This window comes from Microcaecilia unicolor, chromosome 5 (assembly GCF_901765095.1).
Source record: "Microcaecilia unicolor chromosome 5, aMicUni1.1, whole genome shotgun sequence".
In the NCBI taxonomy this organism is placed as follows: domain Eukaryota; kingdom Metazoa; phylum Chordata; class Amphibia; order Gymnophiona; family Siphonopidae; genus Microcaecilia; species Microcaecilia unicolor.
The window spans coordinates 306,045,237-306,067,151 of NC_044035.1; the positions used below are offsets into that span (position 1 = coordinate 306,045,237).

General features: G+C 42.8%; 1 protein-coding gene across 4 annotated transcripts in view; it reads right to left on the bottom strand.

The window, feature by feature from the left end:
* The window catches only part of CYLD (CYLD lysine 63 deubiquitinase), a 130,140-nt gene that overhangs the window by 69,422 nt on the left and 38,803 nt on the right, over positions 1 to 21,915 (bottom strand). For all 4 annotated transcript variants that reach the window (XM_030204334.1, XM_030204333.1, XM_030204332.1 and 1 more), the window contains exon 5: positions 16,377 to 16,475. In XM_030204334.1, the coding sequence (XP_030060194.1) occupies positions 16,377 to 16,475 (99 nt within the window). The remainder of the gene's footprint in view (positions 1 to 16,376; positions 16,476 to 21,915) is intronic.

Below are 21,915 nucleotides of genomic sequence, written 5' to 3' on the forward strand. Positions count from 1 at the left end.
AATATGTTAAAAAGTAAACAGCAGAAAGTAATCTGCAGATGGCCTAGTTGCTTTCCTGACTCACAGCTATAAAGACAATAAATGAATTTGAATATATACTGCTGGGGGAATTCCTCACAGGCATGGGCGGCAGCAGATGCTCTGCTCACTCTCTTTCCCTGCACCACTGAGCTCACACGCCAAGAGGGAGGAGGAGGAGGTAGTGAACTAGTGCACATCGGGTCATTTCCTTCTCCTGTGCCAGCATTGGGTCTAAGCCAGCACAGGAGGAGGAATTAACCCGATGTGCAGTAAACACGATACTGTGCTATCAGCATGCATTAATTTCCATGATAAATGGCTAACACAGCTTAGTAAATAGGCCCCAAAGTGTAATAATGCATTAACATGCATTAATCAGTCATATTAATGCATGCTAGTGGTAACACAAGTGATTGCATTACTGTTTGCACAAAAAGATCTAATGCATGAAAAATATTAATGACCTGCATCATACAGAAATGCATGCAGGAACAGCTTATTAATATTAAAACGGCTTACCACAAATTACTTTAACGTTTGATTTGCCTCAGGTGATGTAGGGAAGCCTGCTGATGCACTCAGAAAAAGCTAACGTGTTCTGTAAAGATCCCTCTACACCAATGACCACCCTCCCACCACTGATTAAGAAAGGGCTTACCATAACATGAACCTCTACCCATCCCCCTTGTCACCAAAATCTGTAAAGGTGATCTGGGTATCCCCTACTGGAAACCCACAGGACATAAGAACCTATAACCCCCAAGGTGCCATCCACCTCCATCTACCCCATTCAGCAATGCATAAAGGGATTTGGGTAGGAGTGATCTTCATTTGCATCTGCTTCACTGTTTCCAAACATAATAGTATCAGCTAATCTGATGCTCTCCTTGCGGCAGCATATGCATTAGGCTAATTGGGGCCACATTTCTCATCAGAAGGCACCAGCAAGTGGGGATTTCTATGGCCATGACGTCTGTCTGCAGATGGGGTAGGTGGAGACTGAGCCCTTTATGTCATATAAAGTTGGGATAGGTAAAAAAGGTTTCTTTAAAGATTTTGTGGAGGATGATGATGTGGCTCAGAGCCCCTGACATACTCTTCTGAGAAGGGGAAGCTCAAAACAATACATTAATGGCATGTTAAAACCATATATTTTTAACACATTAGCAAATACATGCGTAACTGAGGAAGATGAATGATTTGTAAGGTACTAGTAGCCAATGCAGCTTTTGCAGGAAGGGTATGATGTGGTCACACTATTTGCAGCCTTCTATCAGTTGTACTGCAGCATTCTGAATTGGAGCCGATACAAACTTCTTTTCGTTTGGCCAGTGTACAGAGCATTACAGTAGTCTAGTCATAATGTTATCATGACATAGAGCACAGTGGTCAGACTCATCTTTTCAATATATGGAGAGAGATTTCGTAGCTGTCCTAGGTGATTGATCCCACAAATTCAAACAACCTTCAAAAATTGTCTCCAAGTAATGAGTGTAGCAGTATCCCAAGATTCCTGACCTGTGATTTTAGGGGGAGTTCATACTTCCCAAAAGGTATTTTGAAGTTGGGTATTTGTCTACTTGTGTTTGGTACCCAAAGAGTCTCTGTTTTATTTGGGTTCAGGCAAAGTTTGTTGTTATTTGCCCATTTCTGAGTGGCAGTTAGGCAGTCAGTCAGTTTACTCAGTGCTGTGGGTAGATCTGGTTCAATGGGTATAAGCAGATGCAAATCATCAGCATAGATGTAGAATTTTGTGTCCACTGATCGAAGCAGCTCAGCCAGAGGCTTCAGGTAGATATTAAATAAAATGGAAGACAGTATGGATCCCTGTGGCACCCCCACAGTCCAGTGCCCAAAGTAATGATGTGCTGTTACTGAACAGAACTGACTGTTGTCTATCTGACAGATGGGATCTGAATCAAGTACTGTACAACTGATACCTATTTCTGCCAGTCTTATAAGCATGATATTATGATCCATGGTGTTGAAGGCTGCAGAGAAACTGAGCAACACTAGTATCGAGGCAGATCCCCTGTCACGGTTTCTGTGCAGATCATCAAGAAGGGACACAAGAACTCTCACTGTTCCGTACCCAGGTCTGAAGCCAGATTTACATGGGTCTAGCCAATTACTTTCAATTAGCCAGTCGTTAAGTTGACTGCATACTGTCCTTTCTAGAAGTTTTGCCAGGAAAGGAATATTAGAGACTGGTCGGTAGTTTTCGAGCTTATCCTGGTTCAGTGAGCTCTTTTTCAGTAGGGGGCGCACCACAGCTCTTTTTAGTGTTGTTGGAAACCGCCCTTCCATAAGAAAAGAGTTAACAATTGTAGTGGCCTCTTCAGTGAGGCCTGTGTTCGCTCGTTGTACAATCTTTGCTGGGCAGGGATCAAGAGGGCAGGTTGTAGGCCGTAGACCTTTCAAGAGCTTCCTCTGTGACCTGGGTGAATGAGTCCCAGATGGCTGTGCATAGTGGGGAAGAGGGAGTGTTCTCTTCATTAGCTGGTAGGAGCTTTCATAGGACTGTCTGTAGGTCTTGATAGAGACCTTTAATTTTGTTGGCAAAGTAAGTGGCAAAATCATTGCTGGTTAGTTGTGACTGGGAAGGCTGTTCTGTTGTGGGGTTTAGGCTGTTTACTATTTTAAATAGCTGCTTGGTTGAATGTGCAGCTTCTCTATTGAGAAAAATATTGCTTTTTGGTTGTTGTGACAGCCTGGCGGTACATTGTCATGTATTTCTTACAATTGAGCCTGTCTTCATCTAAATGAGATTTTCTCCATTGTTTTTCAAATTGACGTCCTTGATGCTTAAGGACATGTAGTTCTGGGGAGAACCACGGGGAGCGTTTGTTTGTGGAGCAAAGGACCTTATTTAGAGGGCCGTTTTTTCTAATGCCGTTGCTAAGCATGCATTCCAGATATCAAACTGTTCTAACACAGTTGTCATCTTTTCATCCACATAGGGGAAGGACAAATCCTCTAAGAAGTTTTCATCAGTCAGATTTCTCATGTCTCGGATTTCCTTCCGTGCTTTGATTGAGCCTATTTTATGTAGTCCTTAATATTTATTTATTTATTGCATTTGTATCCCACATTATCCCACCTCTTTGCAGGCTCAATGTGGCTTACAATAAATCGTTCTTGGTGGTGATAGATTAGAACATAATCACTTATTGTTACATAGTGATGTTGAATAACGTAATAGAGTTTAAAGCAAGCAGATATTATAAAAATAGATCTGAGTAAAGATGTGGGAGATGTATACATTTGTAATTGTTATTCTGTATGGTATGCCTTTTTAAAAAGATGGGTCTTCAGTGATGTTCAAAAGTTTGTTAATTCGTAGATTTAATAGAAAATCTGATTAAGAAATGATTAGTCCATGATAGAGATTTTATTCTCTATGCCACCAGCCTTGTGTTCCAAGATGTCGACACCTTTGCTGAACACCAAGTCTAGCATATGGCCCTTTTCATGGGTTGGAGATTTGATCACCTGGAGTTTCGATGTAGATAAAAAAAAGTCTTCCATGATCAGTAACCTAGGTTAACTCAGGGTTACCTCAGTCACCAGATTCATGAGTTCTTGCAGATGATGTGATGTTGCGAGGTGCTCTGTAGACCATGAGCAGCCACATTGGTTCCTCGTCTCCCAGCTGGATTAGCAGGCATTCTGACTCAAACAGGTAGGGGATGGAGACTCTGTGGAGTTTGAATATCTCTTGATCAGGACTCTACCCCTCCACCCCACTTCCCTTGCTTGGTGCAGGATAGTGAATCCTGTGGGGCACAATTCAGCCAATGCTACTCCTCTGTTCTAATCCAGCAAGGTCTCAGTTATTTCCAAGGTGTCTAAGTGGTATTCATTGATGACACCATGGATCATAGGAAATATTTTATTTGCTGATCTGGCATTTACTAGGCCCAAGTTTCCAAGTACTGGTCTGTTTGTGGTTGTAGTTGTAGGGGTCACTTGATGGTGGTAGGCAGGTTTCGTGTGGGTATAGCTAGATAAGAGTTTAGGTGCATGGGTAAGTCTACTGTTTCTTCTTCCCCAGATTACTGGGATGTCTGAAGATTTTTGGTTTACTAGACCAAAGCACAAGTTCTTATTTAAAGGAAGATTACAGAGCTCTCTAGTAATTCAGTGTAACAAAAAGCCAGTTTGTCTTTGGCAGCAATTAACAGTGGAGTGTTAATTAGGCAGACAGTGCTTGATGAGGGTCTGAGTCCTTTTGAAGTATTAGCTTCCTAGGAACATGAGCTCTGTTTGCTTCAATAAAGACTTCTTGTTTAAAATGAGATATGCAGTCAGCTAATTCTACCTATATCTTGTGCTTTTCAATTTTGAAACAAGGTAAAATAAAGTTTAAAGTCCAATAACTAATATTTAACAGGCACTTCTGTTCACTAGAGACATTCATCAGATGGCTGTATTTCACTCCTGTGAAATTATTTGGAAGTTTTAATGCAGAGGCAGATTCAGCAAGGTATCAGAAATGTAGAGATAATATGTTAAAGATATGAAACTAACTTGCAAATTGTAGTGATGGTTTCAATCTGCCATTTCTGAACCTGATGTCCTTTGATCCAATTGATGCAGATCCCTGGAGGCTTTTTTAGTTATAGATCCAGCTCATCCAACAAGCAAAGAGAAAGGATGCTTGCTTGAAAAGTGCAGAGAGGCAAAAAGTTGCTTTTATCCAAACAAAGCAAATGAAATTAACTAAGTGAAGGAAGGAAACACAAAATAAAGCTCAGGACTAGTACCCCAACATAAACTGAGCAGAATTATATAAATAGGCAATCAGTGTAAGCCCAATGTGAACACAGCCTCTGCCTTCCTGAGTGCCCCTTGTTAACTGTTCAGCTGTAAATACTGTGTCTTTACAGACTGCAAATAATCCAACTAAACCTTCAACATTCCTGCCTTTTTTGGGTTAAGTTTTAGCCTATTAGTTGCCAGCCAACAAGCCACTGTAGAAACATGTTGATTCAGTCTCAGGATGGAGGGCTATTATTCAAGACCTATTGGGAGACAACTGGATATTTCTGGTCATGTGACATCCACGGTGTCAAGTTGTTCAATAACTGGGATAATAAAATTAAGACAGGCATTAAACAGAAGAGGGGGGCGGAGCATGGATCTCAGTGGCACCTCACATTTCTTGCAAGGGAATAGACCTTGTTTCTCCCCACAGATCATTTGGGGTTCTACACACCATGAAAGAGCAAATTAAACTCTTGACAGTACCCCTGTTCAATAGACATCTGTTGAAACAGGAGATGATAAATAACAGAGACAAGCAGCAGACAAGTCCAGAAATATCAGCAGAATCCTAGTCAGAATCCAATGCCAACCCCACTATAATAATGGTAGATAGAACAGATTCCGGTTCCTTGAAATCTGTGAAAACATAATTGCCTTGGATATACATTCCTACTGCCTCAAAATGCTGCATATTGCACAGAAATCTTAAAAAGTAATCCCAGTACTTTGTTTTTAATTTTGTTCCACCTAATTAAGGAGGCTATGATTAACTAATTACACTAATATCACATGACTAAATCTAGAGAAATTTAGGGCCCCTTTTACAAAGCGGCGCTAAGCTTGCTAAAACAGGAAGTACCGCCGGGCTATCACAACAGCTCGGTGGTACTTCTCACCTCCAGTGCACCGTCATATCCTGTGCTACAAAACTATTTGTAGCACTGGGGTGTACCTGGCGGTAATCGGGCAGTGCTGTGCGCTGCCCAGTTACCATCGGGTTAACGTGGGTGCCCTTAACCGCCACCTCAATGGGTGGTGGTGGTAAGGGCTCTCCCCCAACCCCCCCCCCCCCCCCCAAAATGGCTGCACGGCAAGTGCTTTACTTGCTGCATGGCCATTTCCTGCAGAAAAGAAAGTACTTATTTACCAGATGCAGTAAAAGGGGGGCCTCAGCGCATGTCAAAAACACATGTCTACGCCAGCGCAAGCCCCCCTTTTGCCGCAGCTTGATAAAAGGGTTCCTTAGACATTTGGCATTCCTTACTATACTGGAAGGTAAAAAAAAATTCTTGATCATGATTGAATCAATTTGAATTAAAATGTAGGTATGTGTATATAGATAAAATGGAAGACAGCTCAAGACTGGAAACAGATTTCACCACAGCATCTAGTTTCAGATCGAAATCAACCTTTTGTTCCTGGACAGCAGGTCTACACAGTCTATGCTGAGTAATAATCCTTTTTTTATACAGACTAGTCATCTGCTGTTGCTGTAGTGACAAAAGGTTTGTAGCTATGTTCGTTCAATGAAACATGGTTGCTGGCATTTGAGATTACTTTTATTAGACAAACAGAAGTATAAATAGTTATTTATGTACAATTACTGTTCAGGTCCACATAGTTTTCCATTTGGTCTTTCATCAGTCTGATCTGACTATCCTGGTATCTTGTTTTCCCTTGAGCAGAACTGTCCCTAGAGTCTTAGTGAAAGATAAGATTCTGTATTTAGGTCTGACATCTCTAGTAGAAATCTAAGGCATGAACCCAAAACACGCACCACATTTTAGCTTTCATGAGTAAGAACATTAAGGGCCTGAGTCACTAAGACTTTTCTCCCATCCTCTGTGAGAGAAAAGCTCTACTGAATCAGGCTGTTATTTGCAAGTAAGTGATTAAAGCAAAGTTTGAATGCTTTTGGCATTAAGTCAGGTTCTAGTGTCATGTTTGCTAATGAAGGAGGTCTTACTTTAGCAATCAGCATTATGGAGCCTACAGAGCTGAAATCCATTGGCTATAATAAATTTTATGTATCCGATGAGAACTACGCTTTGCTCTTTTTGTCAGCTCTTCACCAACTTTAGCTTTGGATAACACTTGTTCATCTTCCTCACTAATGCAGCTATTTCCTAATGTGCTAAAAATGAATGGTTTTTAACATACCATCAATGAACAGGTTTACAGCAATTGGTAATGCACTTAAGTTACTAGTGATGGTAATTCTCAAGACTAAAAAAAAATAAATAAATCTAGGAACCAGATGGTTCAGAAAGAGAGAAAGAAAAACAGAGAAAGAACAAGAGAGCGCCTTAGACAGGGAAAGGCTATCCTGCACCTGGCCAAGTGCATTTTGCTATTTTGCCCCAAAAACTCTAGAACACATTGTTGGATGGAGACTAAGTTATCTTTGGCCATTAAAGTTAGGGCCACTGTCCAGAAAGTTTTCTTTAAACTGAGGTTAATCAGAAGATTAAAGCACTTGCTATCTTATGTTAAATTTAGTGTGTTATTTACACCAATGTTGAACTATTGTAACTTCTTATACTTAGAATTACCTTCAAATGGGACTAGATCTTTACAAAATGCCACTACTTGCCTACTCAGATACATCTCAGTTTTCTCATATAGCACTGATCCTTAAGGATCTGTACTGGTTGCCTAGTCAATGAAGAATCAGATTTAGTTTTTTGACATTGATTTTCAAGGCACCGAGAAACAATGTCCCTCTCAGCATTGCCAGTTCCTTGAGAATCTGCTCACACATTTCGTTCTACTGATAAATTGCTGCTCGATATTCCTTCCTTTCACCACATCAGATTAATAGAATATCATTCCTCAATATTTTTATGTTAAAGGGGTGAACCAATGGAACTCTCTGCCATTTGGTCTATGAAATATGACTTTGCTTCTTCAGTTTCATAAGCATTTAAAGCATCTTTTTAGCCAAGTTTTTGCTACTGATTAGAGGTGTGATCTGTTTATTACTGCATTGAGATCCAATTGGAATCCATTTGTTTGTATTGTTTGTTCTTTTGTTTTATTTTGTAACACTGTAATCCGCCTAGAGTTCTAGGATAGCACGGAATATAAATATTTTAAATAATTAACTGCTAGAACTGCATCATGATGGTAATTATATCTCTTTAGGAAAAAGGCAAAAGCCTGTCTCTATGAACAGCCCCAAGTATTTCAATAATGACTATCATGAGCCAAGTATTGGCTCTAATAGAAAAGAGGGTGGCTGAAAAAGTATACATTAACCTATGCCATTGAAATTTTTGAATTTGTTCAGTGTAAAGGAGATGGGATTTTGCTATAATGGAGATTATGGCATGAGGATAGAAGGAAGGAATTTGAGAAAACTGGGTCATCTGGCATTTATTTCCTGTCATGTCCATCATTCAACTCCCCTCTGTGTCCCTGCCCCTATCTTTCTGCCATATTGAGTATATCCCCTCTCAGGATCTTTATTCTTGCCCTGTCCAGCAGCAACTTTCTATGCACCTATCCCCCCCCCTCTCCATGTCCAGCATTGCATTTTTATGTCCCTATCCTTCCTCATATTCAATGTCTCCTCTTATTACTTCTTCCCTCTTGTACTCCCTTCCTTCTCTAGTCATCCCCTACCCCCTTCCAGCCAGCGTCTGCTCTTTCATCCAGTGTCTGCCCTCTCTCTCCCCCTTCCATCTAGCCTCTGTCTCCTCTTTGTTCCCCCTCCCACCCTGACATCCCTGCCACTGCTGCTGTTGCTTCTCTAGATAAGCAGCAGCGATAGCAAAAGAAGCTGCATTCACCACAGGGCCAGACTCTCCAATGGTGCAGCTGCTGGCTCTGCCACAGAACAGGAATTAAAGTCCAAGGCGGCAGACCAACAGCCATGCCTATGGAGAGTCTAGCCCTGCAGTGAATGTAGCTTCTTTTGCTGCCACTGCTGCTCATCTAGAGAAGCAACAGCAGCAGCAGGAGAGAGGTTGGGAAAGTCCTGGTGCTCATGGAGAACTGCTGCGTGGCAACTTAAAAAAAACTGTACACAGCCGCGCAGCCTAGATGAACATTGGCCAGGAGCCAGAACACGTGTGAGAAGGGCATAAATTTATGTGAGCTGAGAAGGGGCACAAATGCATATATCACACCAGTGGCGTAGCCACAGGTGGGCTTGGGTGGGCAAGGGCCCACCCGCTTTGGACTCAGGCCCACCCAAAATTGTGACAATCTTGCTGTGGCTGGTGGGGATCCCCAAACCTTGCCAGCTGAAGATTTTCTCTCCTTGGGCAGCCAGCACTCTTCCAAATATCAGCCAGAAGCATTTGCCTTAAGCTGACGCTGAGACCAGCCCTTCTGCACATGCTCAGTTTTTGCACATGCAAAAGCACTGAACATGCACGGCCTGCTGGCAGCAGCCTCAGTTTGAGGCAAGTGCTACCAGCTGTATTTGTAAGAGTGCTGGCTGCTGGAGGAGGAGGAGGAGGAGGAAATCTTCAGTATTTAATATTTGGGGTTTATGGGTAGAGAGATAGAGAGGGGTGGAGAGAGGAGCAAACCAGAGGGGGACCGGGGAGGGGGGGAGCAAATTCCATGCCCACCTACCTTGGGGTCAGGCCCACCCAAAATTGGCCATCTGGCTACGCCCCTGTATCACACACCAAATGGATGTGACTTGGCATGTCTGGAATTGAACAGCTATTTATGTTCAAGTAATGCTGACAATGTTTGTTCTGTCATTTTGAAAATAAGCAAAAGTGCTAGCCAAAACTAGTAAAACTTGCAAAAGGGATCTTGTGCATTCTTGCTACTAGCACATCGTCTGAGAGCACACTTTCTACTGTGGGAAGGACTGAAAAGAGAACTAGACTGAATCCTGAGACTGTTGATGGCTTAATATTTGTCCAGGGATTAAAAACAAAACAATATTTTAAATCAAATTTTAAAAATATAATGTTTTATGTTTTTCTTTCGTTATAGTGGTTATAGGCCTACAAAAGGCCTTACATAATATATAAAACCACAAAACATGTTGGGGTGGGGTTACAGTTTGCAGGGGAAGGGTGAGGACAAACTTTGTCCTTGTGTCATTCTCTATAAAAAGTATGTGTGGAAGCCACAGAGAAACAGAGGTCCAACTGACTGAAAGAAAGAAAGAAAGAAAGAAAGAAAGAAAGAAAGAAAGAAAGAAGAAAGAAAGAAAGAAAGAAAGAAAGAAAGAAAGAAAGAAAGAAAGAAAGAAAGAAAGAAAGGGGAGTGCTGTAGGGAGACAGAGGGACCAGTCAATTCAATTAATCTACCAGCGCTTAATCAGCGAGGGGATAAAAAGGGAGAAAGAGCTGGGGATGGGGCAAAATGGGAGCGCTGGCATTATATACCCTTGAAATATTTTGTGGGTGTCAGATAGTTTTATTAATTCCTCTACCATAAGGATCGTTTCACAAGAGGTAGTTCATTATTACAGTGTCTATACAGGAGTTTTAAATAGAATTTATATGCAGTTGTTTGGGCCATATGTTTGGAACGTGTCTTCACTGACTCATCAATTTAAATTTAAGAAACTAAATGGAGATTTAAGTTGGTGGCCTGGGCCATATTCAAAATTAGTCTGTTTGATTTTTTTTCATTTGGCTTTACTTTTAGGAATCTCTTACATGCTTCAATGACAAAGATTATTTCTTTTTAAACATAAATTGAGCACCACTTGCCAAAACAAATGTTTTAACTTTCTGAGGCACAGTACTTCAGGAGCTTATAGCAAATTGTATGACCAGTTTTTAGCCTTTATCATCAACTAACTATTTGAGGCAGATGCAGCAACCAAACGTAAAAAAATCAAAATCGTTAAAGTCCCTAACGATTTTTTAAAAACGAAGAATGCACCAAAAAAAAAAGTCACACATGCTCAGATCGGTATTCAAACGTACAATGTATCAAAGAATCACAATACACATCGGTAATCGGCCCCTAAATCATGCGCAGAGCAGCCAAGCGTTTTGCTGGCTGCTCTGCGCATGCTGCAAACGTAAAAACAAACAAAAAAAAAAAAGCCACAACACATACACGTGGCTACCCGGTCAGCAAAATCCAAAAACAAAGGATCGGGAGGGGGCAAGGGCGCTCATCAGGAGCGTCCTGTATGGACGGCCTTGCCCCCCCCCCCCCCCCGCTGCTCCCCACTTTCCGCCGCTCCCCCCCCCCCCCGAAAAAGCAAAATGCTAGCTGCCCCGGTCCCCCTCCCTTCCCTTCCTGTTCCTGTGTTCTGCAGAGCTAACTCCGCCTCCCGTCATTCTTTCGCCCCCGTGCCCCGCCCCCGCTGCCCCCCCTGAGGTCGACTACGCCGCTCCCCCCCCCACCGAGACCCCCCTCCCTATTAACGACCCGAGCAGCGCCTCTCACCTCTTTCTGAAGCGCTGCACGGGCAGGAAGATCTATTGTGTTGGTTGTAGAGTCTCCATGACGTCTCTTCTTCCCTGGCCTAGGCCCCGCCTCCTTCTGACGTAAGTAACCTACGTCAGATGTGTTTTCTGACGTCCTTTGGACCAATCACAGCGCTTTTAGCTCTGCTAATGCGCTGGGATTGGCTCAAAGTTTGTTTATTTTTTCACTTAATGATTTTTCCTGGCACAGAGCTGTCCTAACGAGAGGTCCAGACCTCTCGTTAGATTTCCTGCCTTTTTCCTGCGTAAAGGCAATCGGAAAAAGTTAGTGCATGTCGTTTCAATGGGGTTTTCACACTAATTGCTCATCTCCATTCCGTTTTCGTTAGCTGCTGGCTTCCTCGGTAAAAGCCCTTTGATGCATGCAACGGATCAAATTTTCCTCGTTGGAGGGTCATTAAAGGCTCATTTAGCTTTAGTGCATCTGCCTCTATTTGAAGTAGATCTTAGGTAGAAAATTATTACTTGAAGAACATGCCCTACAGTCCATATTTCAGGCCTCACGTACAAATCCACAAAAATGTTCATAGGTTAGTACCTATTTTTGTTAAATTTTGCAAACACATGGTTCATCTATATCCAGCAGCTAAATTTTACAAAACATTTTGGAAAAAATTGCCACCGCTGGCAGTTTCACATATGCCTGGCAGTGAAAATGTACAAAACAAATGGGGGAAAAAATGGTATTTCAAACAGCAGTGGCTCATATTTAATGGGCCCGTATGGTCTGAATTGGAGGCCGCTCAGGCCTGCCCAAGGGACCTCTGCAGCCCCAGAATTCACATTCAGTCCAAATGCTAAAATCTAAGAAGAAGCTTTTTGAAGCCCCACCTCTTACATCAATAACTCTAAGAGACAGGCCCATCTTCTACTCCTTTCTTCCCCCCACCTTGACTCATCTGGAGGATCTTGACAGAAAGTAGAAGGTTGCCAGGGTCCCCACGAGCCACTATACTGAGCAAAGGACCCCTTTAAATGGTAGTGACTACTAAGTGAAGGGCCTCTGTTTTGATGAAGCTCTGAAAATGTAACTACATCTCCAGAAGTTTTTGAGGGGGGGAAATGTGCCCACAAAGCCTTTTTCATGTGTACACTTTTATGATTTTTGGCATTAACTGATTAATTGCATGATTTTGCATTACAACAGCTCATTAATGGGGGTGATAGAGTAGCCTAACAAAGCAGTGCCTGAGAACTAGGGAAAAAGCTCACATTCATTGTGATCTTAAGTCATTTAACTCTCCATTGACTCGGATACAAACATACCACTGTAAGCCCTTTGAGACAGGAAAATACCTAATCTATCTGAATGGCACTCACTTTGAATTACTTATAAGGGCATGAGCTACACATAAGTACATAAGTACATAAGTACATAAGTAGTGCCATACTGGGAAAGACCAAAGGTCCATCTAGCCCAGCATCCTGTCACCGACAGTGGCCAATCCAGGTCAAGGGCACCTGGCACGCTCCCTAAACGTAAAAACATTCCAGACAAGATTATACCTAAAAATGAGGAATTTTTCCAGTCCATTTAATAGCGGTCTATGGACTTGTCCTTTAGGAATCTATCTAACCCCTTTTTAAACTCCGTCAAGCTAACCGCCCGTACCACGTTCTCCGGCAATGAATTCCAGAGTCTAATTACACGTTGGGTGAAGAAAAATTTTCTCCGATTCGTTTTAAATTTACCACACTGTAGCTTCAACTCATGCCCTCTAGTCCTAGTATTTTTGGATAGCGTGAACAGTCGCTTCACATCCACCCGATCCATTCCACTCCTTATTTTATACACTTCTATCATATCTCCCCTCAGCCGTCTCTTCTCCAAGCTGAAAAGCCCTAGCCTTCTCAGCCTCTCTTCATAGGAAAGTCGTCCCATCCCCACTATCATTTTCGTCGCCCTTCGCTGTACCTTTTCCAATTCTACTATATCTTTTTTGAGATACGGAGACCAGTACTGAACACAATACTCCAGGTGCGGTCGCACCATGGAGCGATACAACGGCATTATAACATCCGCACACCTGGACTCCATACCCTTCTTAATAACACCCAACATTCTATTCGCTTTCCTAGCCGCAGCAGCACACTGAGCAGAAGGTTTCAGCGTATCATCGAAGACGACACCCAGATCCCTTTCTTGATCCGTAACTCCTAACGCGGAACCTTGCAAGACGTAGCTATAATTCGGGTTCCTCTTACCCACATGCATCACTTTGCACTTGTCAACATTGAACTTCATCTGCCACTTGCACGCCCATTCTCCCAGTCTCGCAAGGTCCTCCTGTAATCGTTCACATTCCTCCTGCGACTTGACGACCCTGAATAATTTTGTGTCATCGGCGAATTTAATTACCTCACTAGTTATTCCCATCTCTAGGTCATTTATAAATACATTAAAAAGCAACGGACCCAGCACAGACCCCTGCGGGACCCCACTAACTACCCTCCTCCACTGAGAATACTGGCCACGCAATCCTACTCTCTGCTTCCTATCTTTCAACCAGTTCTTAATCCATAATAATACCCTACCTCCGATTCCATGACTCTGCAATTTCTTCAGGAGTCTTTCGTGCGGCACTTTGTCAAACGCCTTCTGAAAATCCAGATATACAATATCAACCGGCTCCCCATTGTCCACATGTTTGCTTACCCCCTCAAAAAAATGCATTAGATTGGTGAGGCAAGACTTCCCTTCACTAAATCCGTGCTGACTTTGTCTCATCAGTCCATGTTTTTGTATATGCTCTGCAATTTTATTCTTAATAATAGCCTCCACCATCTTGCCCGGCACCGACGTCAGACTCACCGGTCTATAATTTCCCGGATCTCCTCTGGAACCTTTCTTAAAAATCGGAGTAACATTGGCTACCCTCCAGTCTTCCGGTATTACACTCGATTTTAGGGACAGATTGCATATTTCTAACAGTAGCTCCGCAAGTTCATTTTTTAGTTCTATTAATACTCTGGGATGAATACCATCAGGTCCCGGTGATTTACTACTCTTCAGCTTGCTGAACTGACCCATTACATCCTCCAAGGTTACAGAGAATTTGTTTAGTTTCTCCGACTCCCCCGCTTCAAATATTCTTTCCGGCACCGGTGTCCCCCCCAAATCCTCCTCGGTGAAGACCGAAGCAAAGAATTCATTTAATTTCTCCGCTACGGCTTTGTCCTCCTTGATCGCCCCTTTAACACCATTTTCGTCCAGCGGCCCAACCGACTCTTTGGCCGGTTTCCTGCTTTTAATGTATCTAAAAAAGTTTTTACTATGTATTTTTGCTTCCAACGCTAATTTCTTCTCAAAGTCCTTTTTTGCCCTCCTTATCTCCGCTTTGCATTTGGCTTGGCATTCCTTATGATCTATCCTGTTACTTTCAGTTGGTTCTCTTCTCCACTTTCTGAAGGAAATTAACGGCAAAGTTTAAACTTTCACATGAATTAAACATCACATGAAAATTTACTACTGTGAAATGACTTCTCAAATGTGAACTTCATGTGAAAAACAAGAATTTTGCACTATTTTTTACAGACAGCACACTTTAGTACATGAGGTTTTTGTTTTCTGGGGGGGGGGGGGGGGGGTTCCCCTCCTGTGGAATGATTGCTCTGGCCAGCTTGTCCCCGTCTTATTTGCAAATGGAATTCCTTTCCATTTCTTGATTTTATGTCATTTTAGCTTACTGTGAACTGCCCTAATCTGCATGCCCAGAAAGGGCGACATAGCAAATTTTAATAAACATAAAGAAAAACATCTTCTCTGAAGAGTAGCTTGAGAGTAAAGAGAATTTTTAATTAGTCAGTTGATCAGATATAAACTGGGCATCACAGTACCAGTCATTTAACACAGCAACAGTGGTTTTTACATTGTTATCACAGAGGTGCCAGGTCTGTACAGTGGTCACTACCATTTACCAGCCTAGATGGAAACAGATGAAGATACATGAATTTGGTTTAACTAGATACATTATCGCTAGTTGACTAAGGAATGGTTTAAACAGGATGCATTTGGGGTATGAAAATCAGATAAACAAATCTTTATTTTACATACACTTTATGTCAGACACACTGCTCTTTATAATGAAAGGCAGCAAAGAGCATATGCTGAATAAAGAAAAACAGGAAATAAATATTGTACATGGCAAGCAAATACATAACTAATGCCACAATTGTGTGGGTTGTGTTTAACCTTGTACTAATCCTGAGCTTATTAAATGGCTGCAAATGTTTTCCAAAGATGCTTTACTCTGGCTTTACACTAAAAATGATTACCATCTGTCTAGCTGTTTCATTTTGTTATACACAGTACACACAGGGGCATAAAATATATTCAACCATTTGCACCCAGTATGCAGATATGGCCAAAAAAAAAAAAGTGTCATTCATGCCTGCAATATACTTTCTGCTTGTTGCATCCTATAACACGTTAAAAGTACACACACCCCTTTGGTAGTATTTTATTCATTCATGCATTATCTGCCGGATTCTATATAGCGCACCTAGCATTCCATGCTGAAATCTAAGCATATTCCGTTAACAATGCGTGTAACTTAATTGACTTAACAAGTGCTGACAACAGCACCTAACAAGCAATAATGAGCACCAATTGGCAATAATTAGATTTTACGAGCACAACTCAGCTAAGCGTATTATGTAATGAACTGCGCCTAAATTCTAATGTGCGCAGTTCAAAACAGCCTTGGGCAGGGAAATGGGCGTTCTAAAATTTACACGCATAGTTATAGAATATGGCTGAGTGCGCATAAATCTACGCCACATTTTCATTGGTGTAAATGGAGGTGCGTAGTTTTAGGCACTGGGATATCAACTAAACGTATTCTATATACCGCACCTAAATCTAGGTGCCACTATACACTTAGGTGGAAATGTTTACAGCATGTACAAGGGTGGCGTTAGGGTGGAGCACAGGTGCAGTACCCCTGTAGATTATGCATGTACTTAAATATAGACACCTTTAAGTTCTAGGCAGAGGACAAATAAAGACAAATTGTTGCAAATGCATCTTTATAAAATAGCATCTAAGTAAGTTCTCTTTGGTGCCCCCTTATAAAATTACCTCCACCTACCAACATACAACATACAAAAAATGCATAATGTCATTGCACATCTTTTAACAGTGTTATAACTATTATCAACTACCAGTACCTGTGGCCTTTGGTTTACTGTGATTGGATAAACCTTTGTCACTGCCACCTCTTGAGGCAAAGGCAAGTTTCAGGGATCTCCTTTCTTGCGATACAGCCTCTAGAATATTTCATAAAGAGAAAGTGCAACACCTTCGTAAGGAACAAAAATTAAAATCAGTCTAACCCCTTCCCCTTTCCCACCCACCCTAGTTCAATAAGAGAGAGAATGAACACTGGCTACAGGCAGTTAATCCTAAAACATAATCAGAAAATCTTCCAACAATTAGATGAGAATACAAAGGATGAATAAAAGGTTTATGAAATTTTAATGAAGGAAACGAAAAGAAAAACAATGTCTACCTGTTGGAACTTTTAGAGGGCAATTTTAAAGCTGGGTCTCCATGTAAAACAAAGTTACTCACCTGTAGCAGATGCTCTCCAAAGCCAGCAGGATGAATATTTTTACTGATGGATGATATTACAAATAGAACCCAGTGCAGAGACACTCCCCAGTGTTCTTTTCTAGAAGCACCTCATCGCACATACATGCTTCTTCCTGGCCATCACCCATCATGCAGGACCAGATTCAGTCTAGTACAATAGTTGATAGAATGCAACTCCAAAGAGGAAGTGGGCAGAACAATAAGAATATTCATCTTGCTGTCCTCAGAAAATATATGCTACAAGTGAGTAACTTTGCCTTCTCCAAGGACAAGCAGGATAAAGAATATTCTTACTGGAATCCCTAGCTACCAAGCTGTCCAAAATAAAGAGAGGAAAGAAAAGGAAGCCTGCAATAGTCAAGGCCCATTGACAAACTGAGTACTGCATCCTACCCACCTTCTTACCATCTCTCCTACTCTCACCCCTTTTATCTGTCATATCCACAATCTCTCTCTTTCCACTGTGACCGTTCCTGATGCCTTCAAACATGCTATGGTCACACCGCTCCTGAAGAAGACTTCGCTTGACCCTACCTGTCCTTCCAACTATCGACCCATCTCCCTCCTCCCCTTCCTTTCCAAGTTACTTGAACGCGCAGTTCACCGCTGCTGTCTTGACTTTCTCTCATCTCATGCTGTGACCCACTCCAATCTGGCTTTCGCCCTCTTCATTCAACTGAATCTACACTTGCAAAAGTTTCCAACAACCTGTTCCTGGCCAAATCCAAAGGTCTCTATTCTAACCTCATCCTTCTCGATCTATCCGCCGCTTTTGACACTGTTGATCACAGCCTACTTCTTGATACGCTGTCTTCATTTGGATTCCAGGGCTCTGTTCTTTCCTGGTTTTCCTCCTACCTCTCACTTCGCAACTTTAGTGTACACTCTGGTGGATCCTCTTCCACTTCTATCCCTCTTCCAATCGGTGTACCTCAGGATTCTGTTCTTGGTCCTCTCCTACTCTCCATCTACACTTCTTCCCTTGGCTCTCTCATATCTTCCCATGGCTTTCAATACCATCTCTATGCTGATGACTCCCAAATTTACCTCTCTACCCCTGAAATCTCAACCAGCATCCAGACCAAGGTTTCAGCCTGCCTATCTGATATCGCTGCCTGGACGTCTCAACGTCATCTAAAACTTAGCATGGCCAAAACAGAGCTTCTCATCTTTCCCCCTAAACCTACCTCTCCCCCCTTTCTCTATTTCTGTGGATGGCACTCTCATTCTCCCTGTCTCATCAGCTCGTAACCTTGGGGTCATCTTTGACTCCTCTCTCTCCTTCTCTGCTCATATTCAACGGATTGCCAAAACCTGTCGTTTCTTTCTCTATAACATTAGCAAAATCCGTCCCTCCATCTCTGAGCACTCTGCCAGAACCCTTATCCACACTCTTATCACCTCTCGTCTTGATTATTGTAACCTGCTTCTCAACGGCCTCCCTCTTAGCCATCTCTCTCCTCTTCAATCAGTCCAAAGCTCTGCTGCGCAACTCATCTTCCGCCAAAGTCGCTATGCTCACATTAGCCCCCTCCTTAAGTCCGTTTCCGTATTCCGTTCAAGCTTCTCTTATTGACCTATAAGTGTATTCACTCTGCCGCTCCCCAGTACCTCTCCACTCTCGTCTCTCCCTACGCCCCCCCTAGGGTACTCTGCTCTGTAGATAAATCTCTCTTATCTGTCCCCTTCTCCTCTACTGCTAATTCTAGACTCCGTTCCTTTTGCCTTGCTGCACCTCACACCTGGAATAGACTTCCCGAGCCTGTGCATCTAGCCCCGTCCTTGGCCGTTTTTAAGTCCAAACTTAAAGTCCAAACTGCTTTTGAACCCTAATCACTACTCACTTGCACTGTCCTTTATCCACACCTATTTATTCCATTACCCTTAATCGTTCTGTTTGCCTGTCTTATCTAGATTGTAAGCTCTTTGAGCAGGGACTGTCTTTTTGTGTATGGTGTACAGTGCTGCGTATGCCTTGTAGCGCTATAGAAATGATAAATAGTAGTAGTACTGCAATTGGCGTTGTTTGGGTTTTTTCTGCTTTGTTTATAATTTTCTTTTTTTTTTTCTTTTTGGAACAGAAATAAAACAGGCCTAGGGTTGGACTCTAGACCTCCTCAAATAAATTCTGAAGGACTATCTGACCAAACCAGCTACTACATTGGGAATTTTGTTCGTGACAATAGTGTGATGTGAATGTGTGCGGGCTGAAAACCACACTGCAGCTCTGTAAATCTCCTCCACAGAGGCTGATCTCAAGTGGTAACTGACACAACCATGGCTCTGATATTATGAGCTGTAACATGACCCTCCAGAGTCAGTCCAGCCTGGGAAGATGAAGTCTGTGAGCTAATTGAAAAGGAGTGTGTTTACTGATGGCAGTCCCCAGCCAAATGGGGTCAAAGGAAACGAAAGGCCTTGAGTGTTCTCCAGATAGAAAGCCAAGGTCCTCTTGCAGTCCAGAATATGCAATGTGTTTTCAGCATGAGCACAGGCTTAACAATTGGCACACACCCCTTCAGACACACCTCCCCACAACCCCCTCCTACCTGCCAGCCATTGCACACACAGCCCCATCCTCAAACAGGACAGAATGATAGATTCTCATTCAATGATACACAAAGAATCAGGGAGACAGGCAGACCCTGAGATAAACAGAAGCAGTGCTGTATTATCTTTCTGTCCTAAGTGCTGTAAAAGTCTATTTCTGAATAAAATACCTTTTACCAAGCCACACTTGTGTGTTGTATATTGTGCTACCAAACCCACTGCCCCTGAGAAGCGTACTTAGGACCAAAAGAAGGGAACTCAGAATCAGACCAAAGCCAAAGCTGACATCTGATCTCTGTGCCCATAACGGACATCTGCTCTTGGTCCCTCAACTATATGGTAAGCCATATTGTAAAAATCTATAGTATCATGTCTATGTTAGTTCTAATGCATGCTTATTAGGTGTATCATTAGTATTACGCTAACAACAAGCCCTCAAGGGCTTGCACGGGCTTCTGTCTCCTTCCAAAAGCAATTAAAACTGGTAGATTTTGCAGAAAGAATCATGAGAGAAGAATGAGAATCATGGGAAATCCTCCCTTCCAACATCATAACGACCTGGTGTTATTTTTTTACAGGCGTAGGGCACCTTTGTTTCGGATGCTCTTTTCTGATCATTGAGGAGGAATACAAAATGACCTCATTTAAATGAGCTCGACTATGTGCACTAAGGCATGACACATTCATTGTTTGCTGCACTAGACCCCTCTGATCACTGTGTGCTGGCAAATGCAGGAGCTACTACAGCACTAATAGCCTCTACCACCCGAATTTACTTTTGATCATCGGGGCCCTGGAGCTATTCAAAAGCTCATCTGTTTTCACTGGAGAGCCTGCTGAGACTTCTGGGACCTCTGCTGCCTCGGGCGGGAATGAGACCCCTGGTTGTTCTATAGCAGTCAAGAAGGAAGGGAGTGGGTCGGTACAGTGATTTGATGGTATTAGAATGTTTTATGACGAGGTTCATGATCTTCTCTACCTTGTCACCAAAAAGATTATCCCCCCTGAATAGAATGTCCACCAGCTTCTCTGAACCACAGGTTCCAAGTCTGAGGCATGCACTCAGCCAAGTCTGCAGAACCCAATACTCATGGCAGAAGACCTAGAAGCCATTCTGAAAGCATCAAAGGTTGCCCAGACCATGTGCTTTCCACACTCCTACCCTATGGTTACTAGCTGAGTTTCTTAGCCTCCCCTGAAGGGAGAGTGTCTGCAAACAAACACCATACTGCGTACAACAATCCACAAGTGCATGCTCATTAAGTTCTATTAAGATGCTAAGCAGGAAGCATGCACAGCGTCCAGGAAAAACTTCTTCCCAAGACACCAAAATCCAAACTTCCATCCTGGGAACATCACATGGAGGAGTGAGTATTGGAACTCTTGATTCATGAGAGTGGATTTGACCACTATAGAATTGTGCAGAAAGTTGAAGATTCTCAAATCTGGGAACCTTCTGCACTCTGTACATAGAGTCAGCCTTCTTACTAACATGATGTACAGAGAGGGGAGTCTCCCCTCTGCTTCATCTATATATTCTTAAGGCACAATCACTGCTTCCTTTGGGGGGTCATCAAACTGAAGGATTAATAACTTGACCCTTGGCTCATCCTCAGAATCCAACTCAAATGGGATGGATTTAGCCATCTCCCTAACAAAAGCAAGGAAAAGAAATGCTCTGGGGACAGCCTTCTCCTTTCATGCAGAGGGAAGGGATTCTGAAGGAAGACCAGGGGATCCCACCTCTGAGAGATTCTCTGGTGCTTCTTCAGAGGCCCAGGAGTGGTCCAAATCATACTCATAAGTGGTCCAAGTCTGTGTCTCCCTCAGACTACGACACCATGGTCAGGTCCAGGATGTGTTGAGGAACTGGTGATTTCCAGGGCACCAAGAAACTTTCACATTCCCACCCCTTCTGAGGAAACTAACATGGTCTCAGGTCTCAGTGCGTACCTGCTCCAGTGCCCCTTGAGGCACCAGCATTGATGTATGCCAAACAGTGAAAGCATGAGCTTCGAGAACAGGTTGGAGATCCTGAGAAGCCGACATCAATGCCCTTAATGCTGCAGCATTGTGCTGGTCAAGAAGGTGTCCCCCACCTCTTCCTGCACCATGATCCAAAGCCACTCCTTGAATGCTGCCATCGGTGTAGGCTGGGGCTCAGCTTGTGTGGTCAAATCGGTGACCTGGTCTCAGTTCAATGGAAGCTGATGCACCACTTATGTTGGGGACGCTTTGAAAGTATCAAAAACCTGGATGCCTCGGTACTCTCAACACCATGCTTTGAAGGGACCAATGCCGAAGGCTTCTTGGCCTCTGTCCAATGCCTGTCATCAGGATTCAACACCAATGAGGACAAAAACAAATCCTTCATTGTCCTCAGGGTAGGACTGGAGGATGCTTTATCCTGATGAGCACTACGGGCATTTGATGCAGAGAAAGGTGGAGACCTCTTCAATGTCGATGTGTCCCTGGTGTCCAATGCAGTTCCAGAAGCCCACTGAAACCAATGCCTCCGATGATGAAGTCAATGGACCAAACATTTTGGTGCCCAAATTTTCATGC